General features: G+C 37.3%; 2 protein-coding genes and 2 pseudogenes across 19 annotated transcripts in view; 2 read left to right on the forward strand and 2 right to left on the reverse strand.

Moving 5' to 3' along the window:
- The window catches only part of GIN1 (gypsy retrotransposon integrase 1), a 34,439-nt gene extending 18,953 nt beyond the window's left edge, over window positions 1-15,486 (reverse strand). Inside the window, exons 1-4 of one of the 4 annotated variants that reach the window (XM_036020611.1) lie at window positions 15,383-15,486; window positions 5,515-5,579; window positions 4,332-4,477; window positions 2,335-2,528 (exon numbers count right to left, since the gene is read on the reverse strand). In XM_036020611.1, the coding sequence (XP_035876504.1) occupies window positions 2,335-2,528; window positions 4,332-4,470 (333 nt within the window). In that variant the 5' untranslated portion in view covers window positions 4,471-4,477; window positions 5,515-5,579; window positions 15,383-15,486. Of the gene's footprint in view, window positions 1-2,334; window positions 2,529-4,331; window positions 4,478-5,514; window positions 5,580-15,382 lie in introns of those variants that run through there. The other 3 variants (XM_028526196.2, XM_036020613.1, XM_036020612.1) reach the window with 3 other exon arrangements.
- LOC118499497 lies at window positions 525-2,327 on the reverse strand (annotated as a pseudogene).
- A 3-nt stretch (window positions 15,487-15,489) lies between the features above and the next one.
- Window positions 15,490-25,305, forward strand: part of PPIP5K2 (diphosphoinositol pentakisphosphate kinase 2) — a 65,764-nt gene continuing 55,948 nt past the window's right edge. For 9 of the 15 annotated variants that reach the window (XM_036020600.1, XM_036020603.1, XM_036020605.1 and 6 more), the window contains exons 1-2: window positions 15,592-15,800; window positions 21,758-22,140. In XM_036020600.1, coding sequence (XP_035876493.1) covers window positions 22,027-22,140 — 114 coding nt within the window. In that variant the 5' untranslated portion in view covers window positions 15,592-15,800; window positions 21,758-22,026. Of the gene's footprint in view, window positions 15,854-21,757; window positions 22,141-25,305 lie in introns of all 15 variants that reach the window. The other 6 variants (XM_028531613.2, XM_028531645.2, XM_028531589.2 and 3 more) reach the window with 6 other exon arrangements.
- On the forward strand, window positions 15,860-21,471 carry LOC118499496 (annotated as a pseudogene).

The raw sequence follows: 25,305 nt of genomic DNA on the forward strand, positions 1-25,305 counted from the left end.
TTTGATCAAAGTTTTTATTTCTAACTTACATACAAATAACCTCTGGTTATCTTAAAAAATCATATCCATTCTCAAATTATAAACATTTGATAAAGATTTAATAAAATGTTGGTAAAGGAACTGTGGCAGGTTCTTCAGGCAAATACCAATGTGGAGGTCTTTGGAATACCTGCATAGATTCATAAACTGATAACTCATAAATGATACTCTTTAAATGTTGGTTTAATTCTTTATGCCTGAAGTGACAGTCTTTTTGATGCACTACCATATACAAATTGGGTATACTAGAAAAAGTAGAAATCAGTTGATGTACCAGCAAGAATCCCAGAATTTGTGGGTAAATTTTCAATTATAAGAAGTTGAAGGCTGGTCCTGGCCAATGATCAAGTGTCACCCCATAAACTGAAAGGTCACAGGTTTGATTTCTGGTCAGAGCACATGCCTGGGTTGCAAGTTCAATGCCATGTCCAGGTGAGGATGAGAGACTGTTTCTCTAACACTGGTGTTTCTCTCCCTCTCTCTTCCTCCCTCCCCCTCTAAGCATGTCCTCAAGTGAGGATTTAAAAAACTTTTTTGAAAGAAAAAAAAATGTTGAAGGTTGTAGCGCATTATAAAGTTACAAAATCCAGACTAATTTCATTATCTTCACAAGTTGATTATACACTTAATTGGTTTTGGGTTGCTGCCATATTTGACATTTCCTATGGCAAGATGAAATAGGCACCAAGATGGGAGCACACACAGGGCCTGACTTATTATGAACACATTCACCTCTCAAGAATTCACATCAAGATTGGGTGACTGCCATCAAAAAGGTAATGATTTAGTAAAGGAATACCCACCCCATTTATATTCTGCCTATACAAAACAGTTCAATGATGATAATTTGGTTCTAAAAAAATTATCTAAATATATTGTTTAAATAATGCTTTTTTCTAGTTCAAATTATACTTTAGTGATTTAATTTTTTTAAAACTGGACCATTGTAATAATCTTTAAAATGGAATATATGGTCTCTGGATGACTGTAGACATGTGAGCTGTGTGATAGTACTAAGAAATGTAATAGTAAAGGGCTTTCCTGATTGGTGCATGGTCTTCAATAATCACAGGGAGTTACTTGTATGAAACTGCTGTGAAACCAGTAAGACTGCATTTATGCATCTGTCATTTTCAGGATTGTTAGTACTTTTGGACATATTTTCCCCAAATGACCTTGCCTCCTTGTGTCACAGGCCAAACTTGCTCATGTTCACCTTGATAACAATACCTTTGGTAATAACACCCAAATTAGATCTTTACACTAGTGGTTCCCAACCTTTTTGGCAGCAGTGACTGGTTTTCAGGAAGACAAGTTTTCCGCAGATCAGGATTGAGGGTGGTGGGGAGACAGGAGGCAGAGTTCAGGCAGTAATGCCAGCCAGGGGAGGAGGGAGGTTAGGGACCCCTGCTTTACACCAAGTAATGGTAAGCATAAGGTGCCTTTCATTTCAGGATGTGTTACATGGCCTTCTTGTAACATAAGCCCATTGGCCTAATGAATCTTTCATATTTAGGTGGTTTTTGAGTAAAGCCATCTCCAACAAAGCAGACTTCAGTAACCATCCTCTCCATGCTTTTTTCTTTCTCTTTATTGTGTGAATAACCTCTGTTTCTCCCTGGGCACAGACTTTGGGCAGGAGAACTTCCCATTTTCCTGCTTTCTCTTTTTGTTTTTGTTTAATCATACTGGAAAGTACTTTAGCTCAACACTGTCCCTCTCTGTCCAGTAGATAGGCAAGTTACTGCTTCAGGTGGAGTCTTTCCATCATTCTTTTGTTCGGTGTCTCTTTTTCATGCATATTGTAGTCTTTTTAATTTGAATTTTCTCAGCATGGCATTGTAGTATAGCCTTCAGGCCAATTATTGTTTTTGCACTCTTTGAACGATCATGAACCCTTGACCTTTCCTTCTTACTCTTTATCTCAGGATAATCCAAATGATATCCATAGCACTTAAGGTATACCTCAATATACTCCTTTTGTGGCATGGTTTCAGCCAGCTGTGAGGTGCAGACCCTCAGGTGTAGTCCCTCAGGCATGAAGAAGCACTCAACTTTTGGGTCTCAGTGACCCATGAGCCAACTCCACGCAACTTGCCACAGGAAAGGGACACTTCTCTAAAAAAGAATTTTTTTTGAAGGCAAGTAAAACTGCCTTTAAATGTTTCTGCACAAAAACTACTCACACAAAAAATACTTAATGAGAACTGCTATCAAGAGTAAATCTGGAACAATAATAAATTTGGGTATCTACTACAAAGACAGTATTCAAAATATTCTAAATAATAGCCATACCCACTGTTTGACATCGTTAGTCACAGAAGTCCAATAGTAATTGGATTCCACCAGAGTAAGGGTTCTGGATATGCCATGATGGGCTCCAGTGTCATTTTCATGGCATTCTCTTAGGACTTTCCTTTTTTCTTCTTCTGAAACAATTACCAAACGGTTTTGTTTTCTGTCTTTTCCAACATAAAACAACTTTTTTTCTGGAATAAATGAAACCAAAAAGATGTAATTGCAATTTTTAGAGATATAGTTTTAAGATAATCATAGCCTTAAGTTTTAAACCACAGGTGACAAACACAAGGTCCGTGGGCCAAATCCAGCCCTCCACCTTGTTTCATTCAACCCAGCACCTTGTTTCTACCTGGCGGCAATGCCAAGTTCCTGCTTAACTGTTAAGGAGTAGTTCCATTTATACAGTCCTAAAATTACATTCGGCCCTTTGGAGGCAACCACAAGGCTGATGTGGCCCCCCATGAAAATGAGTTTGACACCCCTGTTTTAAACCATGAGGTTTTTTTAAAATTAAAAACCTTTCTCTTGCTCTAAGACAATATTTATTTGTAATGATGCTACCATACAATCTGAAAGGTCCTCAGCTACTATACTTACTAGATGTGTGAGAGAAGTACTAGCTGCTATAATTTTGTATATATAAGTAGAGCTATCTTGCTCACCAAAGCACATGATAACTATGGGAATATGAAATTATCTTTCTCCATAGGTCACTCAAACTAGGATTAGCAAATGAATTATGTACAGATAAGCCACGTCAGGAACAAAACTTTCCAAAACAGTATTTCATCATAACTTCATTTTTGTAAGCAATCACCTCTCTTAAGTCTTTCTGGATTTGAGTAGGAGATAGGGTTAGTAAAGCCAGAAAGTGAGAGAACCTTAATCGTGAAGACAGTTCTCAGTTTTCCTTGGAGAAGAATCTACAGGGAGCAAGCAGGGCAGGGAAAGAACTATTGCCTCTCCAGTATGAATAAAATAACTGTTTGAATTCCAGAATACACCATTAAGCTACTAATATGCTTAATTAAACACAAGCTGTGTGGGACAGTCTTGTTTGAATCTGCAGGTAAGCAGACTGAGGGCAGCAATCTTATCTTATTCGTTGATATATCCCCAAGGCCTAAAATGTGATTTGCACACAGTAAAACTTGGTAAACATTTTTTACATAAATGATTAAGTAAATTAATCAATAAATCCTCACTTTAGTCTAAGAGGTATGCCTGTTCTTAAGCTTAAAGGAGTCATTTAGAAGGGGTGCATGTACATGCGGAGGAACGAGCAGGTATTTACCTTAGCATTTTTTGACTTGCTTTAAAGAAAGCCTGACTCTGTACCTATATGTAAAAATCTGACTAATAGCACCAACATTCATTTAGTTATCTGGTAACTGTACTTCTTATCTCATTCCAAACTTTCCTTCCCCTTTGGAACACGAAAAAGAGGTAAAAATTACCATAATCTTTCATAATCTTTCAAGATATATATTCTACTGCCTTTGTAGAATTTAGTCCATTCAGAGGGACGTGAGGATCCCAAACTAAATGTAACCTGAGATTATTTAATGGCAGAGGGAGGGGAGAACCACAGAAATAAATACAGTAAACAAACAAGTTAACTTTGTCAACATTTTCATATTAAGCATCCCGTAAATTCTTTAGTGATAATGACATCAGTGCTTAAAATGTACCATGAGAGTAGGAATTACCTGAGGGAAAAAGTAGGAAAGGTTAATTTAGTTAAGTGTTTTGTTTTTTCATGGTATCCTTTCCTGAATATAATTTTAAATGCCCTTTTGTGCTTAATTAAGGGCCTTCAGTTAACTTCAGTTAATTTTTATTTTGATTTAGGCTGAATGGCATCATCAATTCACCTGGTAATTGTTTAGCAATAACCAATTACTACAGAAATCCTGAGGAGTCCACAGAGGACACAAACGGAAAAGCATCTATATTAAGTCTATATTCAAGATTTGGGGCCTTAATTTTACCTTTGAAGACAAATTTTTTTGCTGCTCTTCTTATTCCACTTCTCTCACTCGGCAGTGTAGTTGGATGATATTCACCAGTTCGTTTATAATATGCAATTTGTTTAAGATGAAGGTCACCGTTTTTCCCACTACGGACCATTGTGAAACTAGATAAAAGATATTTAAAGATATAAGTTAAGTGATAAGGTAATTCAGTTGCTGTTACAGTTCAGGTTCTGCCATACTTCAGCTCAGCTTACATATGAATTGAACATGCCTAGAATATCATCTATGACAGAGATAACGAGTACAGAAAAGAATGGTATGATGTACATGAGCTAAAATATTCAAATACTATTTTTGAGATACATCATGATAAATTATTTGTCTCTTTCCATGTGGTAAGAAATGCTGAAAATTTTCCACATACTTGGAAAAAAGGGAATGAAAAAGTATACTTCAAAAAGTTTTACTTAACCCTGGCTGGCATAGCTCAGTGGATTGAGCGTGGGCTGCGAACCAAAGCATCACAGGTTCGATTCCCAGTCAGGACACATGCCTGGGTTGCAGGCCATGGCCCCCAGCAACCACACATTGATGTTTCTCTCTCTCTTTCTCCTTCCCTTCCCTCTCTAAAAATGAATAAATAAAATCTTTAAAAAAAAGTTTTACTTAAAGTTTCAGGTTACCTTTAATTAAAATATTACTTATACAGGATGGTTCTGAGACATTTAAATAAATGATAGGTTATAAGGAGACAAATGCAGTTTTACATTACTTCTAAATATGTTTATGGTCATTGCAAAATGCAAAAAAGAAACCCCCTCAAATAATTTATGAGAGAGATGTATTTTAGAAATGTTCAAATAATGAGGAAACAGATATTTAGCTATGCTAGATCTCATACACTCTTCTGAACTATATGTAAGTTGCTTTTTAGAACAGAAATGATTTTTGATTCTGTGTATACTTTCTCTAGGTTATAAAGAACAATCTGCCTGCATTGGCTGAAACAAAGCAAAACTTCTCTTTTTTAGATCCTAAATATTATGAGAAATCACTACCTTAAAAAGACAATTTTTTTTTCCTATTTTCAGTTGAAAGAAACTACCCTGTGCTGGTTTTCTGTTTGCTACCATCCCCACTCCATCCAGAATCATTTTTTGTCCTTTCTCTCTCTGCTGCTGTGCCCTAGGAGACTGACCTTTACCAACTGCATTTATGGTTTTCTATTCCAAAAGGCCATTCTGCACCAATCTGAAAGACACACTGGGGTAGAAAAATAGGGAGGTCAGCACAGGTCAGTTAAGGGACTACTACATAATTGAGGCAAGAAATGATAAAATTCTGAGTCAAAGTGGTACCAGTGGAAATAGATAAATTTTACAAGGACTGTGACTGACTGGATGTGTGTAGTGAATAAACGGCAAAGTCTGGGATCACTTCTGAAGTTCTGGCTTAGGGAGAAAATAGAGTACTGAACACACATTCAGCTCTTGGTTGACCCAAGCATGTGGATGGTGAATGAAGTTAAAGCAGTGGAAGGATTTCATGGAAAGTGCACCTAGTAAGAACAGTAGACATATCTTTATCCTAAACATGCACATTAATGGGTACACTTATCTATGCATCATTCCTGACCACATCTATTTCCTGTCAGGTAGAATTGTATACACCTTCCTTAGTACACCCACAGTGCATATACCGCTTTCATATAATCTTCAATACTTTATTAAACTAATTAGCTTAAATGTTTCTGTCCCAAATATATTGTAAATCCCTTGGAGGCCTGAGATTAGCCTAAGAAATAGGAAATAAGCCAGAAGAGGTTCTGGCCATAGAAACCTAGGGAATAAAGAGCTCTCTTCAACACAAAATGGATGAGAGGTTATGTGATACCAGAACTAAAGTCTATCTAGTGGTTTTGGCAATAGTTACAGTAGAGCAGGGCAGGTAGAAACCAGATTGCAATGAGGTATGGAATAAGTGGGCATTGAGAAAGTGGATTTAATAAGCTTAAGTTTAGTTATGGAGGCAAGGAATTACAAGACAGTTGCTAGAGACAAATACAATATTCAGCCACTGATCTAAAAAAATATTATTGGGTTCCTGCTATGTGTCAGACACACACTGGAGATACAATAATTAACAAGACATATATCCTCTTGACCTTTATGAAATTCAGATTCTATTAGGGTTAAGAGATTATTTTGACATCCAAGTTCACAGAAGCTTTGTTCACAATAGCCAAAAAGTGGACCCAACCCAAATTTTGATCAGTGGATGAATGTGTAAACAAAATGGGATATGTGTATGCAATGGAATAATTATTCAGTTTAAAAAGGAAGGAAATTCTGACACATACTACAACATGGACAAACCTTAATGACATTATGCTAACATAAAACAAGCCAGTCATGGAAATACAAATATTGTATGATTCCACATATATGAGGTACCTAGAGTAGTTAAATTTGTAGAAGCAAAAATTAGAATGGTGGTTGTCGGGGTGTGGGGGTTTGGAGTAATGGGGAAGTCACTGTTTAAAGAGTACAGAGTTTCAGTTACCACCCCCCCAAAAAGAGTCCTAACAATGAATGGATGATGGTGATGGTTACACACAATGTAAATGTACTTAATCCCACTAAACTGTACACTTTAAAACAGTTGAGATGGCCCTGGCTGGTATGGCTCAGTGGATTCAGTGCTGGTCTGCTGACCAAAGGGTTGCTAGTTTGATTCCCAGTCAGGGCACATGCCTGGGTTGTGGGCCAGGTCCCCAGTGAGGGGCACACAAGAGGCAATCACACACTGATGTCTCTCTTCCTCTCTTTCTCCCTCCCTTCCCTGCTAAAAATAGATGAATAAAATCCTTTAAATTTTTTTTTAAATAAATAAATAAAATAGTTGAGATGCTGAAGATGTCATTTAGGGACTTTCACTGCTAGAGAGAAGTCAATGCCTAGATTCAGAGCTTCAAAGGACAGGCTGGCTCTCTTGTTAGGTACTAATGAAACCAGTGGTATTTGACAAGGCCCTTAAGAATTATGCTAAAAAGCCTTGATGATAGCACATCTATTTATAACATGGATTTACTGAATATTTTAAGGACACTATTGAGACCTACTGCTCCAAAAAAAAAATTCCTTTAGAAATATTACTGCTCACTGACAATACACCTGATTACCTAAGATCTCTGATGAAGGTGTACAATGAGGTTAATGTTGTTTTCATGCCTGCTAACACAAGAGCCATTCTGCAGGTCATGGATCAAAGAGAATTTGACCTTAAAGTCGTATTATAGTCATGTACCACTTAATAATGGAGCTAGTTCTGAGGAAAAAAACATCTTTAAGCAAGTTCATCATTGTGCTAATGTCATAAACTTATATAAATTTGGATGTTATAACCTACTATATACCTAGGCTATATGGTAGAGCCTCTTGCTCCTAGGCCACAAGCCTGTATGGCATGTTGCTGTACAAAACAACACAAGATTAAGTCAAGCACAAGAGAAATGATATAATCAAGAAATGCAGTAAACACAAGACGTATGAGGCTGCTGCTGGTATAACACTGCATACTGTTTAATAGCAAACTTTTTATGTAAGTAGAGAAGCACACTCTAAGATATTAATAAAAAGTATAGTATGTAAATATACAGAAGACCAGTAACACATGAGTAATGCATATTAGGATGTTAGGATTGCTAAAATGTTATTGGGCAACAGGAGTTTTTCAGCTCCACTATGATCCCATGGGACCACTGTCACATACCGGTATGTATCTGTCATCAACCAAAAAGTCATTTTGTGCATGAGTGTTTTTAAGAAATGTATTTCATAAGGCTATAGCTGCCATAGTGATTCCTCTGATGGATCTGGGTACAGGGAAAACTTTCTTGAAAGGATTTACCATTCCAAATGCCATTTGAAACATTTGTAATTCAAGGGAAGAGGTAAAAATATTAACATCAACAGGAGTTTAGAAGTTGATTCAAACCCTCAGGGATGTCATTCAGGGATTCAAGACTTCAGTGGGGGAACTAACTGCACATATGCTGGGAACAGCAAAAGAACAAGAATTAGCAGTGCAGCCTAAAGGTGTGACTGAATCGCTGCAATCTCATGATAAAACTTGAACGAATGAGGAGTTGCTTCTTATGAATGAGCAAAGAAAGTGGTTTCTTGAGATGGAATCTACTCCTGGTTAAGATGCTGTGAAGACTGTTGCAATGACACCGAAGAATTTAGAATATTATGTAAACTAGTGGACAAAGCAGTGGCAGATTTTGAGAAAACTGACTCCAATTTTGAAAGTTCTACTGTGGGTAAAATGCTATCAAACAGCACTGTATGCTACAGAGGACTCATTCATGAAAGGAAGAATCATTCAGTACAGAAAACTTTGCTGTCTTTTTTAAGAAGTTTCCACAGCCACTACCAACCCTCAGCAACCAGCACCCAAACTAGTCAGCAGCCATCAACACTAAGGCAAGACCTTCCACCAACAAAAAGATTATGAATCACTGATAGCTCAGATCTTGGTTAGCATTTTTTAGCAAAAAAGTATTTTTAATTAAGTTATATACATTTTTAGACATAATACTACTGTATACTTTATAAGAGACTGCAGTAGCCCTGGCTGGTACTACAGTCTCTTATAAAGAGTAATCAGTGGATTGAGCATGGGCTGCGAACCAAAGTGTCGCAGGTTCAATTCCCAGTCAGGGTACATGCCTGGGTTGCAGGCTATGACCCCAAGCAACCCCACATTGATGTTTCTCTCTCTCTCTTTCTCCCTCCCTTCCCTCTCTAAAAATTAAAATAAAATAAAATCTAAAAAATAAAAATAAAAAATAAAGTCAGTTAATAACTTAAAAAAAATAAGAGACTGCAGTATAGTATAAACATAACTTTTATATGTACTGGGAAAACAAAAACTTTGTGTGACTTGCTTTATTGTGATATTCATTTTATTGTGGTGGTCTGGAACTGAACCTGCAATATCTCCAAGGTACATCTGTAGTAATCACAACTATGTGGTATTGGCAAAATGATAGCCATTAGCCTGCTGAACAGAATACAATGTCTAGAAATAGAGCCATACAGAAATGATATATTGATTTTTGGAAAAAAGTGCAAGGTAACTCAATAGAGAATAAGTAGTATTTACAAGAAATGATACTGGAACTAAACATCAATATGAGAAAAAGATGAATCTCAACTCCTATTTTGCACCATCTGTAACAATTAATTCACGATGGGTCATAGACCTAAAAGTAAAACTGAAACTACAGAACTTCTGTAAGATAAAAAAGAAAATCTTTGTGAGCTTAGGTTCCCACATAGCAAACAGGACAATTCATAAAAGAAAAAGTTAAAAATGTTATTTTAATAATACTGTTAAGAAAATAAAAAGAAAAAATACAGTTGGGAGAAAACATTTACAATACATATGTTAGGCAGGATAGATAGTAAAACAAGGCAGGGAGGGGGAGGGAAACATATCTCACCAATTAACTCAGCAGTCCTAGTCCTGGTCTCATAAGATTGCCAGGTGTTCCAAAAATCATGAGAAAAACCATGACAGCACAGACAGAGGGGAAGCCCTTGAAGTTCTGTATGAAGCGTTCCCACTATCTGGGAAAGAAAGCCTTTGAAATTGTGTATTAATCCCAAGATCTGGAAATGGGAGGAGGAGGGGCAACCTAGAAGCTGGCTACAAGCATAAAACCCCTGAAATCCCAATAGTCAGTACACTTAGAATAGCTGGGTGCCCGCTTGCAACTTTGTGCTCAAGTGTATTTCATAAATAAACTTATATCTCATTTCCACTATAGGTGTTGTCTTTCACCTTAATTCTTCTCTTACAAGCAGAAAACAACTGAGGAGGGAGAGCCCTCTAATTCAGGTCTCCCTGGTAACACATATATACAATAAAGAACTTGTGTCCAGAACTTATATAAAGAATTCTCAAAACTCAATAAGAAAAAACCCACTTTAAAACAAGGGCAAAGAATGTGAACAGACACTTCATCAAAGAAGATATGGGTGGCAAATAAACACATGAAAAGATACTCAACACTATTAGACAATTAAAAATGCAAATAAAAGCACAGTAAGATACCAGAACATACCATCAAAATGGTAAAAACAGCAACAACCAAACAAAACAAATCTAACAGTCCTAAGTACTACCAAGGATGCGGAGAACTGCTGGTGTAATACAAATTGTTTACATGCAGGAAACCAGTTTTAACCCAAGAGAAATGAAAGTATATGTCTACACAGAAATCTGTTTGTGAATATTTCTAGAAGATTTATTCAAAACAGCCAAAACCTGAAAACAATCCAAATGTTCAACTGGTGAATGGATAAACAAATTGTGGCACATCCACACAATGAAATACTATCCAGAATTGACGGGAAACAAACTACAAATAAGCCTAGCATATGGGTGAGTCTCAAAATCATTAGGCTAAGTGAAAGAAGCCATATACAAAAGGCTATATTCTATATGCTACTACTTTACTTATATGACAACTGGAAAGTCAAAACTATAGGGAGAACAAGTGCTTAAAAACTAAAATAAATTAAGTACATAAGCAATGAAAAAAATAACTGCAAACATTCTATGGAATAGGTATTATTTTTACAACCACCTTATAGATAAGAAAATGGAGGTTCAGACAAATTATCCAGTTTACACAAGGCAACACAGTTAGTGAGTTCACACAGTGACATTTGAACCTTGGTCTTTGTTGCTTCAAATTTCATGTTAGTTTCTTTCCCCTCTGCTACACTAGGAATTAATTATTTGTCATCCTCAGCTTTCATAATATTTGTTTCAGGCCTCTGCTAGAAAAGTCATAAAGTGATTTTGTAATAAATAATTCAAATTATAAATAAAGAATAAGGTCTTACTAACTCTTAATGTTTATACTGTTTCACACAGTGTTTGGGACACAATGGACATTAAATTATATGCCAATAAATAAGTAATTACTTTCATTTCCTAATGGAAGAGGTAGCACTGGATTAAAACAGGGCACACGTTCCAAAGTTCTCTTTTGGAAAATACTGCCTGCATACATGTGGAACTACAAGTATAGGGTGTCCAAGAAGGTAAGGTTTTTACAAGTCAGAATTTCTAGTGTGTGAGCTGCATAAATCTCAGTATCCACATCTGGAAAAAGGGCATAATACTTATCCCTCCTTTTTCACAATTATGTGGATCAATGAAACGATGGATTTGAAAGTCTTTTACAAACAGTAAATCAACACATCATTATTCTTAAAACAATTTAAGTATTATCATCCATATCAAGCTGTTCAAAGTAACAGAGAACCATCTTTCTCAAAATCCTTACAAGGAAAAGTATTTAAAAACCCCATTCCTTTCATTAATAGTTTATTGTTTTTTGGCAATGTTTATAATATTTTTACTAACAACAAAACCCAAATGATTCAACAGCTGCATACTTTATAGTAAGATTATAGTCTAATAGGGTTCACAAGCTCTAGTTCTGAGTAAAGACAGATGACAAGGACAAATAGAAAATGGGAAAAAAAAGAAAAATCAATTCACAAAAGTAGTGTCTTAAGTAGATGGTTGAAAGTTAGCTGGTAATATTTTGTATTTACATACACGGATAACTTAAAGAAACAGATTTATTTTCTTTTCAAAGTACATTCATCTTTTGGTCCCTAGAAAACATCCATTTGCATTGGTAATAAGAAGATGGCTTTAGGACTTCCAGTCAAGATGGAGTCATAGGTAAACATGCTTCACCTTCTTGTGCAACCACAGAGAGAATTACAACTATATCTCAAAACAAGTAACAACCAGAACTGTCAAAAAAAATCGAGCTGTGTGGAAGTCTGACAACTAAGGTTTTAATAAAGCACATTCATCCAAATGGGTAGGAGGGATGGGGTCAAGGTCATGGGCAGAGAGGCATGGAGATACAGTGTGGCACAGAGAGGTGGCAATGGAATAGGTGGTCCCACACTCATGTATGGTGGATAAAAATCAAGAGAGATACCTTAGGAACAAGCAATCCCAGCCCCAGGCCAGACCACACAGTCCAGAGTCCCAACACAGGGAAGACAGGTCCCCATAACTCCTGGCTGAAGCCAGTGGAGTTGGGGTGGCAGAAGAAGCTGCTGGATTTTCAAGAGCATCCCTTTAGAGGGCCAGAATGGACTGAGAACATACGCAATCCCAACCCTGTCTGGAATTCATCACCAGGGCAACAGCTGGATGGGCACTGGTCACATAAAGGAAGTAGGTGAAGTGACTGAAAATGGGGCAAGTGCTGGACAAACCTTCAGAAGCCAGGAAGTGACAATGTCCCCTCTCCAAGCCCTGTCTCCACACAAAACCACAAAGCAGTGAAGTGAGTTGCCAGACCTGGCCATTACCTAAGGCTCTGCCCCACACAATTTACAGGTGACCCTTCTACAACCAACAATTCCACTAAGACAGGGAGTCAAGGCAGCTCTACTTAATACACAGAAACAAACACAAGGAGGCTGCCAAATTGAGGAGATGAAGAAATATGACCCAAATGAAAGAACAGAACAGAGCCCCAGAAAAAGAACTAAGCAACATGGAACTAGTCAACCTATCAGATGCAGAGTTCAAAACACTGGTGGTCAGAATGCTGAAAAGATCTCATTGAGTATAGAAAAACATAAGGGAGAAATACAGTTTACACTAAGTAAAATAAAGAAAAACCCACAGGGAACCAACAGTTGAAAAGATGGACCTTAGAATCAAATCAATGATTTGGGACACAAGGAAGGAAAAAACATTCAATCAGAACTGCAGGAGGAAAACAGAATTTTAAAAATTGAGAACAAGATTAGGAACTTCTGGGACAACTTTAAACATACCAACATCCAAAGCATAGTGGTGCCAGAAGGAGAAGAGGAAGAGCAAGAAATTAAAAACTTATATGAAAAAAATAATGAAAGAAAACTTTCCTGCAGAAAGGAGAAAGAAATAGACATTGCTTCCCTCCAGGAAGCACATGCAATCCCAAACAAATTGGACCAAAAGAGGTCCACACCAAGACACGTCTTAATTAAAATGTCAAAGGTTAAAGATAAAGAAAGAATCTTAAAAGCAGCAAAAGAAAAGCAGAGAGTTACCTACAAAGGAGTTACCATAAGACTATCAGCTGATTTCTCAAAAGAAATCTGGCAGGCAAGAAGGGGCTGGGAAAAAGTATTCAAAGTCATGAAGGTCAAGGACCTACATCCAAGATTACTCTATCCAGCAAAGCTATCATTTAGAATGGAAGGGCAGATAAAGTGCTTCTCAGAGAAAGTAAAGGTAAAAGTTCATAATCACCAAGCCATTATTACATGAAATGTTAAAGGGACTTATTTAGGAAAAAGATGAAAATTGTGAATGTTAAAAGGGCAAAAAAATTATAACTATCACCAACTGAATCTAAAAAAAACAAAGCAAATATGCAGAACAGAAACAGAATCATAGATACGGAGATTATTTGGAGGATTATCAGCTGGGATGGGGAAGGAAGAAAATGGGAGAAAGGTACAAGGATTAAGAAGCACAATTGTAGGTCAAAATAGGTGGATATCAAGAATAGTATAGGAAATGGAGAAGCCAAATAATTTATATGCATGATGCATAGACATGAACTAAGGGTGGGGGGATTGCTGGAGGGAAGGGGGGGTACCAGGCAGAGGGGGAAAAGGAAGAAAAACTTGGGGCAACTGTAATAGCATAATCAATAAAATATAAAAAAGCAAATAGCTTTAAGCTATAATATTCAGAATAAATATTCTTCCTGTGCTCAAATATTATTAAGTGAAGGTATCATTTACATGAACAAGTAAGTGATTTGAGCAATAAATAAGAAAAACTGTTTTAGGATTTTGGGTTTCAGGAATTTTTGTTAAAATAATTACTTGTATATTAAGACAAACAGGAATAAGAAAAGAGTGAAGGTGGCTCATTACAATTTCTAGTGTTGCAAGAGAAAATATCAGGGTCATATTTGAACTTTTTATACTATATTCCTCATACAACATCAAATTAAATCAATGAGTACCTGAGTAAATATTTATTACTTAATTCCTTTAATAATTTTATCTTGTGTGTGCAATAAAGGCAGTGAAGTATCACATTAAATCAAACCAGTATTTAACTGGGGGTACCGATTTAAGCCTCTAAAAGGTGTTCCAACGTAAAAACTTAAAATCAGTAATACTTTAATAAACACGTTAACTTGTGATCAGAATTTTACTTCTCAATTATCCTATTTTAATTTCTGAAGAATTAAATGCACAATTTTATCTAAAGTCAGACTGGGAAATTTAAATACACCACTAACTTTAGAATCTGCTTCGCTTCGGCGTACAAATTCGTTTAACAGAATGTCTTCATCTCCAAATGCATAAAAATGAATCCCCGTGTGATAAATTTCCATTATTTTTCTATTTTAGCTCAGAAACGTCCACTTAGGTCAAACCCAGGGATAAAATGGGTACTTCGCTTTTTAAAACAACAGGACAAGATTCTCTCTTGGACTAGCGTTTCTCCCCGCCCAGATTTTAATTTGGGATAAACGGGTAATATTCAGATTAAACGACTATGCTTAAGTAAGGAGAAGAATGCTTTAACACCAGTTAAGTGCCGCACTCAACTTCTGAATTTGCGCGGAGTCTCGGAGGCTACTTGAACTGTGAAGAAGCATTTCCAGAGCGCTTAAACTGCTCATTAACTAAAACTTAAAGGCAAGATCCGGCTAAATTTACCATAAACAGAAAAACAATCATTAAGCAAAACTCGGTTAACAACCAGTAGGCACCTCCCCAGGCCTGAAAACGGAAATCGCCCGATTTCTGCTCGGCAGGCGGGGCAGATTGCAACGCCCTAGCAAGGCCCTCCCGTCCCAAGAGCGCCTGCGCATCATCACAGAGTCAATTTAAACCCTTCCCAGGCTAGTCGACGCGAATGGTTTCGAAGTTACTATCAGGTCGCATCTCACTTAAAATTCATTAAGCATGACAAAGCACACCATAACGACCACTCACCGAAGTGGTCCTATAAACAAGCGACAAGATTTAAGCTTCCTCTCGCGACTTATCTGGTGCTGCCGGAAGCGAGGCTGCCCGTGTCGTTAAGAAGAGGTGCTCATCCGGGCGCTGGAGCTCCGGTCTGGGAGGTTTCTGTCGGAACCTTTGGCTCTTACCGGAAATTGTTCTGCCCGGCGAGGAGTACTAGAGAGACCCAAAGCTGGCGAGGAGGAGGCGTGGCGGAAATTCGCTAGTATAGTAGTGCCATGCGCTACCTCTATGTGGCACTTCTGATCTGAAGAAGGAAGACCCACGATCACGCTAATAGCTGAAGTGTGCTGACCAACACCTCACCCCTGCCCTCGGGATTAAAGGGGAAACCGAGACCTGTATGTGTCGGCCATCTCCAGCAGATCGCGTGACTACCGCAGCGGAGGTGAGGGCCCCGAGACCAAAGAAAAACCGAGATGCGGAACCTGGTCACCCAAGGTTTGCAGCCGCTGCTGGGCAGTTGCTTTGTCTCCTGCTGCTCTGCGGAGCCTTAGACACGCGCTCCTCTAAGGGGCAGGTGCCAGAGCGAAAAGTAGCGTGGAGGAGTAACAGTACAGCCCAGCGGGTCGTGTCGCGTTTTAATTTCTTTTCGTCAGTTCTTCCCTTTTCCTTTTCTCGGTTAAGAAAGAGGTGTCAGTTCAGCAGGGAACAGGCGAGCTGCTGGCTGATGCTCTGGACTACGGTCTCGCTCCACCAAAGTAGGCAGCGTCGAGTTTGGGGACTGCTGTGGATAGAAATGACCTTTTATTTCCATTTCGCAGTCTTTATCCCTTTGCCCCTCGCGCCTCCACCCGCACTTAAAAAGAACAAGACCCCCAATTGTGGCAGCTTTCCGGAGTGAGGACCGAGTAGGTCACTGCCGCACCTACTCAGTTGGAGAGTGGTGCATCCTTTCACGCTTTGAGAAAGCAGGACGAGGGTGGTGACCACTGGATCTCCTTTACTAGGTTCTCAACGACTTCCAGGGAGTTTGCGACCTTTGGAGTCCGGGTAACACCTTACCCTGCTTAGCGTGCTGAAAGGCTTAAATGGAAGTAAGAAGCATGGCCGACGGTAGCACCTACCATCATTGTTCTACACTGGGATAGGCTTTTGTTTTACTGTTGAACATTCTTCAATGAAAAATAAAGTTTTTGTTTTAGGCAGGTAAAATAATAAGGATAGCTGACATTAACTGAGTTCTTATTATGTGCCAAGTGCTTGACATATTTTCTTGTACTCCCCTCTCAACAATTCCACGAGTTAGATGATTATTCTCGTTTTACAGAGATAGAAACTGAGGCTCAGAGAGGTCACATAACTTGCCTTAGTAAACTGCTGTTGCTATTAACCATGTGAACCTGTATTAGGAACCAGGTTTTTCAGATTCTATAATCTGTATTCTTAACTGTTATACTACTATTGGCTTGCTATTACGCTTCATCACTTCTAATTTCTTACACTTGCAGTGGCTGAAAGTACTCATTAAAATCTGGAGGTGGGGAGGTATGCCTACTTATGTGTCTAACAAAAAACAGACATGGTCTCTGTCTTTACAGAGCTTCAGTATTGTAATGTGGAATTAAGTAGTTCCCAAACCAAAAGACTGTATTATTGTAGCATATCCTTGTTTAAAGCAAGTAATTAAATCAGCGATTTTCAACTGGTGTGCCACAAGAATTTTTAAAACATGCAGTACCTTACTGTTTAGTCAGGAGCCCTGACCTCTTTCCCTTTAGATTGTCAAAGAAATGACAACCCAACACGACAATAGTTATCTGATGTGAATGAATCAAAATTATACCTGTTTTTTGTCAGATTCGCAAGAAATATATTTTTGGTATGACATAGAATTTTAGTAATTAGTTTGTGAGCCATGAAATGAAAAAGGTTGAAAATTGCTGAATTAAACTGATAATGCAGAAAGTTCAGAGCTGTGCAATCAAAGCCTACTCTTTAAGTGTTAAACTCCTTCGACTTGGACAGTAGTTATTGGGAGGGTATTAAACTGAACAATTGTTAGAACATATATTGATCACTCAAATAAGTGCTGTGCACCAATTAAGTACTGGTAATATAGAGGAAGTCCTTGTTCTCCAAAAACTCCTATGCAACTACATATAAATAGTATCATGGAACAATTAATTTTCTTAAGTGGAAATGATATCGTGGTTATGTAGGAGAATGCCCTTATTTTTAGGAGATGCATACTAAAATATTTAGAGATGAAGTGTATTGATATATACAACCTATTTTGAAATGGTACAGCAAATATGTATGTGTATAAAAATAGAAAATATAGCAAAATGTTAGCAATTGTTGAGTCTAGTGATGGATATATGTTTATAGTGAATTTTTTTTCGCCTTTTCTCAGTATTTGAAATTTTTCATGATACAAAGTTAGTGAATAAAAACCCTAACTCCAATGGAAACAGATAATTGTAGAGATAGATCCAAAATGTGGAGCATAGAGGATGGAAAAAGAAACTGACACATATTTGAGGGCTGGCAGAGGCTTGATCATTGTCAGAAAGACATTTATTGAGTACTCTCCAGTTGGTTATTGAAGGAGAAATAGGAACTTCTAAGGAGAGTAGAGAATTCCAGGCAGGAGGAAAGGCAGGCTCAGCAAAAAGGTATTGCATGAATGTTTGAAGAAGTAAAAAAAATCAGTGTGAAGATTTTGTAGAACTTGGCATGTTACTTGTCTAAGTAATCTTATTAATGATGCTAGCCTGCCTTTGCCAGCCTGCTGCAGCCTATTTAATAACCTATTAGGTAGCTGTAGTAATAGTGCCCTGAAACGTGCCACCATTTGTAGCAGTGTTTCCATAGGAAAATACTTTTGGGATTTCAGGAAATCTGGTTATGCGTCTGTTCAAGCTGAGCATCAAGAGCTAGAGCTCCTATTTTCTCTGATTTTGGCAACTGAGATATATTAGTTCAGGGTTAGGCTCCTGAGGGAACCTACAGAAAGGGTTAAGATGATGGCTTAGAAATATTTTAAGTTCAGGTAAGGGAGGGTTCTGAATACTACAAAGGAGTGATGGATGATCCAAGGTGTCATTTTAAGGATTGGTAGCTTTGACCATGACCAGTAAAGATGTGAAGGAGATGACTATTTATTCCAGGCAGTAGTGTTTATGATAGTTTCAAGCAGTGTGGTAAGACTAGAAAAAATGTCATGAGGTCTCCAGCAGCAGCAGTGGAAGGAGTTTCTGTAGCTTCATTACATGTGAGGCAAATAGGTACATTCTAAATTAAATTATTTATATTTGTTCTCTGCCAGTTAAGTTTAGGTCAGAATCTCTGTCTTAATTATACTAGTTAACAAGATTTATAAACAGCTAACATTTACTTGATGCTTACCATATGCTAATTGCTGTGGTATCTGCCTTGTCATTTCATTTTCAAGACCATCTCAAATTTATAATCCCATTTGACTGGAATTAGTTCTTTGGGAATAGGACTTTTGGAGTTATGCTTTGCAATTCTATCTAGCATATTATTCAACTCTTAAGAATATTTCATCTAGTAATTTCTTGTATTACCAGTAATCAAATGAAACATTTGATTTGTAGTTTCATCTTGACAGGTGATTATTTTTAATCTGACCAAGGAACAACAAGTACATGTAAATAGCTTTGAGGTTTTATCCCTGATATATGATGGATCTTAAACTGATGTCCATAGGCACCATATGTAGAGGAGTTTGGATGTCAGTCAGTCACATACAGCTGCATACAGGATTTAGTGCACATGCACATTTTTTTTTCCTGAGGAGAGAATCCATAGATTTTATCAGATTTGCCAGTTTTTGACTTTTAAAAGTTTAGGGATTGCTGTTACAATCAAATACTGTTTTCACTGTAATCTTGCTTTGTTGGTTTATATGTGAGTCCAGGATGAAGAATAGTCATATTCTCTAAAAAAACCTCTTTGCAAACTGAACTTTTACAAACTGAAGCCTTTCAAAAATTGCTTTGGCTTCCACAGCATGGCCGGCAACATTAGCTAGCACTGGTCTGCTCTCTCTGCTGTGGAAAGGCGGACCACAAAAGGCTGAAATGTATTTGCCTCTATTTCCAACAGACTCAGGATCAACTTCTGCTCATACAACTCATACACACACACAAAAGCTGGGAAAATTTTATTAATCCTTTTTCCCCCAAAAATGTTAATATAAAATAGCAAAAAAAAAAGAAAAAGCAACCTGGACTTTAGTAATAACAGCCGCAACAATCTATAGCAGTGGCAGGAGAAGAAATTTATGTAATTTAGTTGATTTTCGGTGGTTGTTTGTTGTTTGCTAGTCTCATGGTGATGGAAGCTGCATACTTTTTTGAAGGGTTGGAGAAGCTATTGGAGGTGTGGTTCTCCAGGCAGCAACCTGACACAAATCAAGGATCCAGGGATCTTCACACTTTTGTAAGATCTGAGTAGAACATCCTTTTGAAGAATGTACCATGTTCAATCTAAAATGGGGCAAAAACTGACAACCAGGAAGCTGTGTGCTCAGTAAGAGTAGCATGTTTGTCTCCAAGAGATGTTTCATTTTGAAGACATGTGGTATCTCCCTCTTATTGAAAGCACTGGTTTCCCCTGTTAAAACCTGCTGGGTTTTCCCTGTTCAAACATTACAGTGAGTTTGACTCAATTTAAAGCTTCTTTTATTCTTGTAAGAATTTCAGGAAGCCTTCTCACCAGGAAGAAATTTCCAGGAAGAAACAGAATTTATTAATGTAATTTTCTTCAACAGAGCAGCATATTGCATGGGGCATGTGAATTCTGACTGTTGGTACTTGTATACTTTGAATGTCCCAGAGAATAGGGTCATCAGTCAGCCAGGTCAAACCCTGGAGATTCTGATGAGTGAGTTTGACCCAGTTAGGGATCAGTTTTCCATGAAAGATGGTGTTGCTGTAAAGGATATCACTTGTGAGAGTGGAATTCATGACCTGACACCAGGTTCTGTCATTGATGCCATAGTGTTCAGTCATTGTAGGAATTCGATGAATGGCATGAGATTGGATAGAACTTAATGGACTATTCACATCACTCCTGAACCAGAATTTTCTTATGTTAGCTTTCAAACAAACTTCAGTCAGACCTCCTATGATGACTTGATCAGGAAAGTTGTGGAAATCTCCAAGCCAGAAAAATTTGTGACCACCTTTTTTTGTAAATCGGAGTTCTAAATGAGGCATGGGTGAAGGTTTTAAATGTCTTGATTGCCAGATTGCTATGTTCAATGATTACAACTTTGTGTTTACCAGTTTTGCTAAGAAGCAGCAACAACAGTAGAGTTGATCAAGAAAAAAAACAAAAAGAGAACACACATAGAAGAAGGTGGTGGCTGCTTTTTAGATACTGGTACCTGAAGCCATGTTTTCCATAACTACCACCTTGTAGTTGCAGAAAGCCCTAGATGTAATTAGTGATCATGTAATCATTTTGAATTGTATACATTATTATATCAAGGAGTTAGAAATCTTGCATGAATGTTCTCTTCTGTGTTTTGGTGTCCTGTGCAACTCTTGCAGTGAAATTGAAGTGCCTACAGAAAAAATTTTTGCTATATAAAACTATGATATTTGTGACAACAATTCAGTTTGGTTATGCACAGTATATTTTCCCATGTATGTTCCAAAATTCTCCACAGACAAGGTTTTCATTCTCCGTAGGGGTTGGCCTCAGCCTTACCTACTGAGACTGTTCTATTAAATTGCTGCCAGGATATTTTATTCAGTTATCTCCAGTTTCTAGAATGTATTCTCTACTAATGTTATTGAAACCAATTTGAACTTTACACAGATGTTTTTTTGCAACAGCAATTAAAATTTTTCTTCCACAAGTGGAGTCCTTTTAAGAAAGTGATTGTAGTCACCCATTTGGGGTATTACTATTTTAACATTTTTATTGTTTCCTGCACTTGTATTCCTTTAATTGATTTTGTTCCTCAGCGTGGTGTCTTCTCTTCCAGTCCTACCCCAATAAAGTAATACACTGTTAAAAAAATTTTTTTCATGTAATTTCAGACTGATATGTAGTGGTCAATCAATGGTTTTTAAACCCATTACATGAACTGTGTGCAGAGGAATTTAGTTTTTGATATAATTTTATTATAATGTAAATAATTTCCCCTAATTTGTTAGATAATTTTGGACTTGAGAACTTTAGTTTGTAATTTTTGTGTTATTTTGTATCAGTTTGTCAAGTTTCAAAGATGTATATAATTGAAGATCAGATTCTTAATTTCTTTAATTTTATGGAAGAAATAGCTTTTCACTTTGAAGGTATGTATCAAGTTATTGGTTCAGATTTTATAAACTTCATATAAATTAACTTTTTATTGCATTTTAGGTAAAAGGATTGCTGAATCATCTGGCTGAAGCAATAACCTCACTATCTTGTTTTTTACACTGCATCAACAATGAAGCAATGATATCTGAGTACGAAAGAACATGTGCCAACTAACTGTCCTCACAATTTAAGTGACCGTGTGAGCAGAAACATGCTGTAACAGACCTGTGTCAACTGGTAGACAGAGAATGCATTCTTCTGATTCTGTTTATGTAGAAGAAAGTTTAGTATAATACATTTAAATTGTAACCTACATCAAATGAAATAAAATGAGTGAAGCCCCCAGATTCTTTGTTGGACCTGAAGATACAGAAATCAACCCTGGTAATTATCGACATTTCTTCCACCATGCAGATGAAGATGAGGAGGAGGAGGATGAGTCTGTAAGTTGGTATTTTTTGTTGTTACTGTTTTTTGGGCAAGAGAAGACCAATACAGGATAGGTGTTTTACTGATCACTGTTAAGGTGAATTAATACTATTGTCTGAGATTGTGAAGACATTTTTTTCATATAGAAATTTGCTGGAAATATTTTAAACTGGAAAAACATTGTTCCACGAATGACACTGATTTATGATACGTCAAGAACTACATTTAGGGGTCAGACATTTAGATTGTTTAATGATGCCTATTATAGTGTCTTTCATTGATACGCCTTGTAAAACACAGGACTGGCTAGAAAATGTGGCCATAATTCAAAAGGGTTTCTTGTATATGTAGAAGTGCATAGCAATTATTTCAAGCTAAAGTAGAAGGAAATAATTTCAAAGGTACCAGAGTAGGACTACTTAACCAGCTTTATTAAGTTTGTCTTGTTGTCAACACAGGTGGTGGTAGACCAGAAGATAATCCATATTTATGAGAAATATATACATTGTGTGGCTAAAAGGAAAGACTGACTGTCTTACATACCTACTGATTATGTGTGTATGAGTGTATGTGAGTTCTGTTCACTTCCTGGTCTGATCTATTAGATTATATATCCATGTTGGATCTTTAGGAATGACACATTTATCATGTTAATTTAGTTATAGTTACGTTATTCTTACTTGACTTTGTTTTCGCTTACAAGTAGAGATTTCTTTACCCAATTAACTTGTACTATGTTTGTGTTTCTTATATTTTTAGTTGGAAAGGTAATTTTGTTTTAAAACAAAACTCTGTTGTACTTCATAAAAGTAGTAAAGACAAACCAAAATACATATTAGATGATTCTAATTTTTTTTGTAGTCATTTAGCAACAACTTCTACAGTGCAATTACATATATCTGAAGTGCAAGTCAGACTGTCACTAGTATAAAACCTACCCCATCACCCACCTCACTCCACAAAAAAAATAATGACTTTTAAGCTTCTCATACCAGCCACACCCTTTTTTTTATCTGAAGTCTTATCTAGAAGACCAGTAGGTAAAGCATAATAACAGAGCTTCTCTGGCTGACTTAGACTGGAAAGTACTATTGGCACAGCTTCTACTACACTTACCCTTTTTCTTAGAGTTTTTAACGCAACTGGTAGATCAAGTCATTTTACATGTAAAGACTTTTTTCCTCTCGCCTGCATCTAGAACCGTACCCTCTCTCATCCCTTTTGCCTTTTATGTTTTAGCAATATCAAAGTTTTATTTCCCAGTTAGTCCATGTTTTATCATGCCTCTTTGTTGTTGTATGCTCTCCTGTATCTCTATGCAATGCTCTCGTTTTGGGGTGCCTAATGAATTGTTTTTTATTCTTCAAAACCATGATTAGATTTCCTGTAACTCCCTCTTCCCCCTCTCCTTGTTCTTTTCCCTTTGAGATTTGAACACTTCTTGGTACTATTTCTGTACGTTGACATATATATTTTATTTCACTGATCATAATATACTATATTATTACTCTGTCCCCCCTTAGACTCAAACTACTTTGAGGGCAGATAGTTTCTGTATATCTTAACTCTTCAGTGCGTAATATAGTTCTTGCAATATTGATACTACTTAAATTGAGTTTACATTCAGAATGTGTAGTTAATCACTTTTGAGGAGCTTGATATGGCTCATTTGACCTACAGATTGATAAAACAATTGGTTCCAGATCATTCTTCTGTTATTGAGATTTCAAAGAATTTCATTTAGACATTATATCTAACAAAATAACTTAGATGTGTTTTTTAAATTATTTTCATTCTTATAAGGCTTTACCTAAGTAGGAAAATTCTGTAATTGTTTTTTTCATTTCTTTTAAAGATTTTATTTATTTATTTTTAGAGAGAGGAGAAGGGAAGGAGAACAAGAGGGAGAGAAACATCAGTATGTGGTTGCCTCTTGTGCACTCCCTCAGAGGGGACCTGGCCCATACATAACCCAGGAATGTGCCCTAATCAGGAATCAAACCAGTGACCCTTTGGTTCACAGGCTGGCACTAATCCACTGAGCCATACCACCCAGGGCTTTTTTTCCTTTTTTTTTCCAGATTGAACATCCCATCTGTTCTATTTTTATTTATTTTAACGTATATTTTAGATAAATAATCATCTTGAGACTTTGGGACAAGATGGAGGCATAGGCAGATACACTTTGTCTTCTTGCACAACCAAAAGAAGGACAACAACAAAGTTAAAAACAAAAAATTGCCAGAAAATTGAACTGTATAGAAGTCTGGCAACCAAGGAATTAAAGAAGAAACATTCATCCAGACTGGTAGGAAAGGCAGAGACAAGCAGCCCTGGCAGAGATTATGCATAGCAAGGAGGTGCCTGGAGGACCAGATGGTCCCACATTTGCATGTAGATAAATGGGGAGGAACAACTGGGGAGCAAGACAGACTGTGCAACCCAGGGTTCTAGCACAGGGAAATAAAGCCTCAAAAACCTCTGGTGATAAAAAACGTGCGGGGGTTGTGGCAGCTGGAGAAACTCCAAGCCTCACAGGAGAGTTCATTGGAGAGACCCACAGGGTCCTAGAATGTTCACAAACCCACCCACCCTGGAATCAGCACCAGAAGGACCCAATTTGCTTGTGGGTAGCAGAGCAAGTAACAAAGCCAGCAGAGAGCACAGCAAGCGGCATTGTTCCCTCTGGGACCCCTACCCCACATATAGTGCCATAACACAGCCACATGGGTTGCTTCTCCCTGGCAAATACCTAAGGCTCCACCCCTCACTATGTAACAGGTGCACTGAGACAATAATACGGTCCTAATGAAAGAACAGATCAAAGCTCCACAAACAGAACTAAGAGATGAAGAGATAGACAACCTATCAGATGCAGAGTTCAAAACACTGGTATTTAGGATGATCACAGAAATGGTTGAGTATGGTTGCAAAATAGAGGAAAGAGTGAAGGCTATGAAAAGCGAAGTAAATGAAATGTACAGGGAACCAACAGTGACAGGAAGGAAATGAGGACTCAAATCAATGATTTAGAGCTAAGGAAAAAATAAACATTCAACCAGAACACAATGAAGAAACGAGTTCAAAAAAAGAGAAGAGGCTTAGGAGCCTCTGAGACAACTTGAAATGTTCCAATATCGGAATCATAAGAGTGCCAAAAGGAGAAGAGGAAGAGCAAG

The sequence above is a fragment of the Phyllostomus discolor genome, chromosome 3 (genome assembly GCF_004126475.2).
Source record: "Phyllostomus discolor isolate MPI-MPIP mPhyDis1 chromosome 3, mPhyDis1.pri.v3, whole genome shotgun sequence".
NCBI classification, from domain to species: domain Eukaryota; kingdom Metazoa; phylum Chordata; class Mammalia; order Chiroptera; family Phyllostomidae; genus Phyllostomus; species Phyllostomus discolor.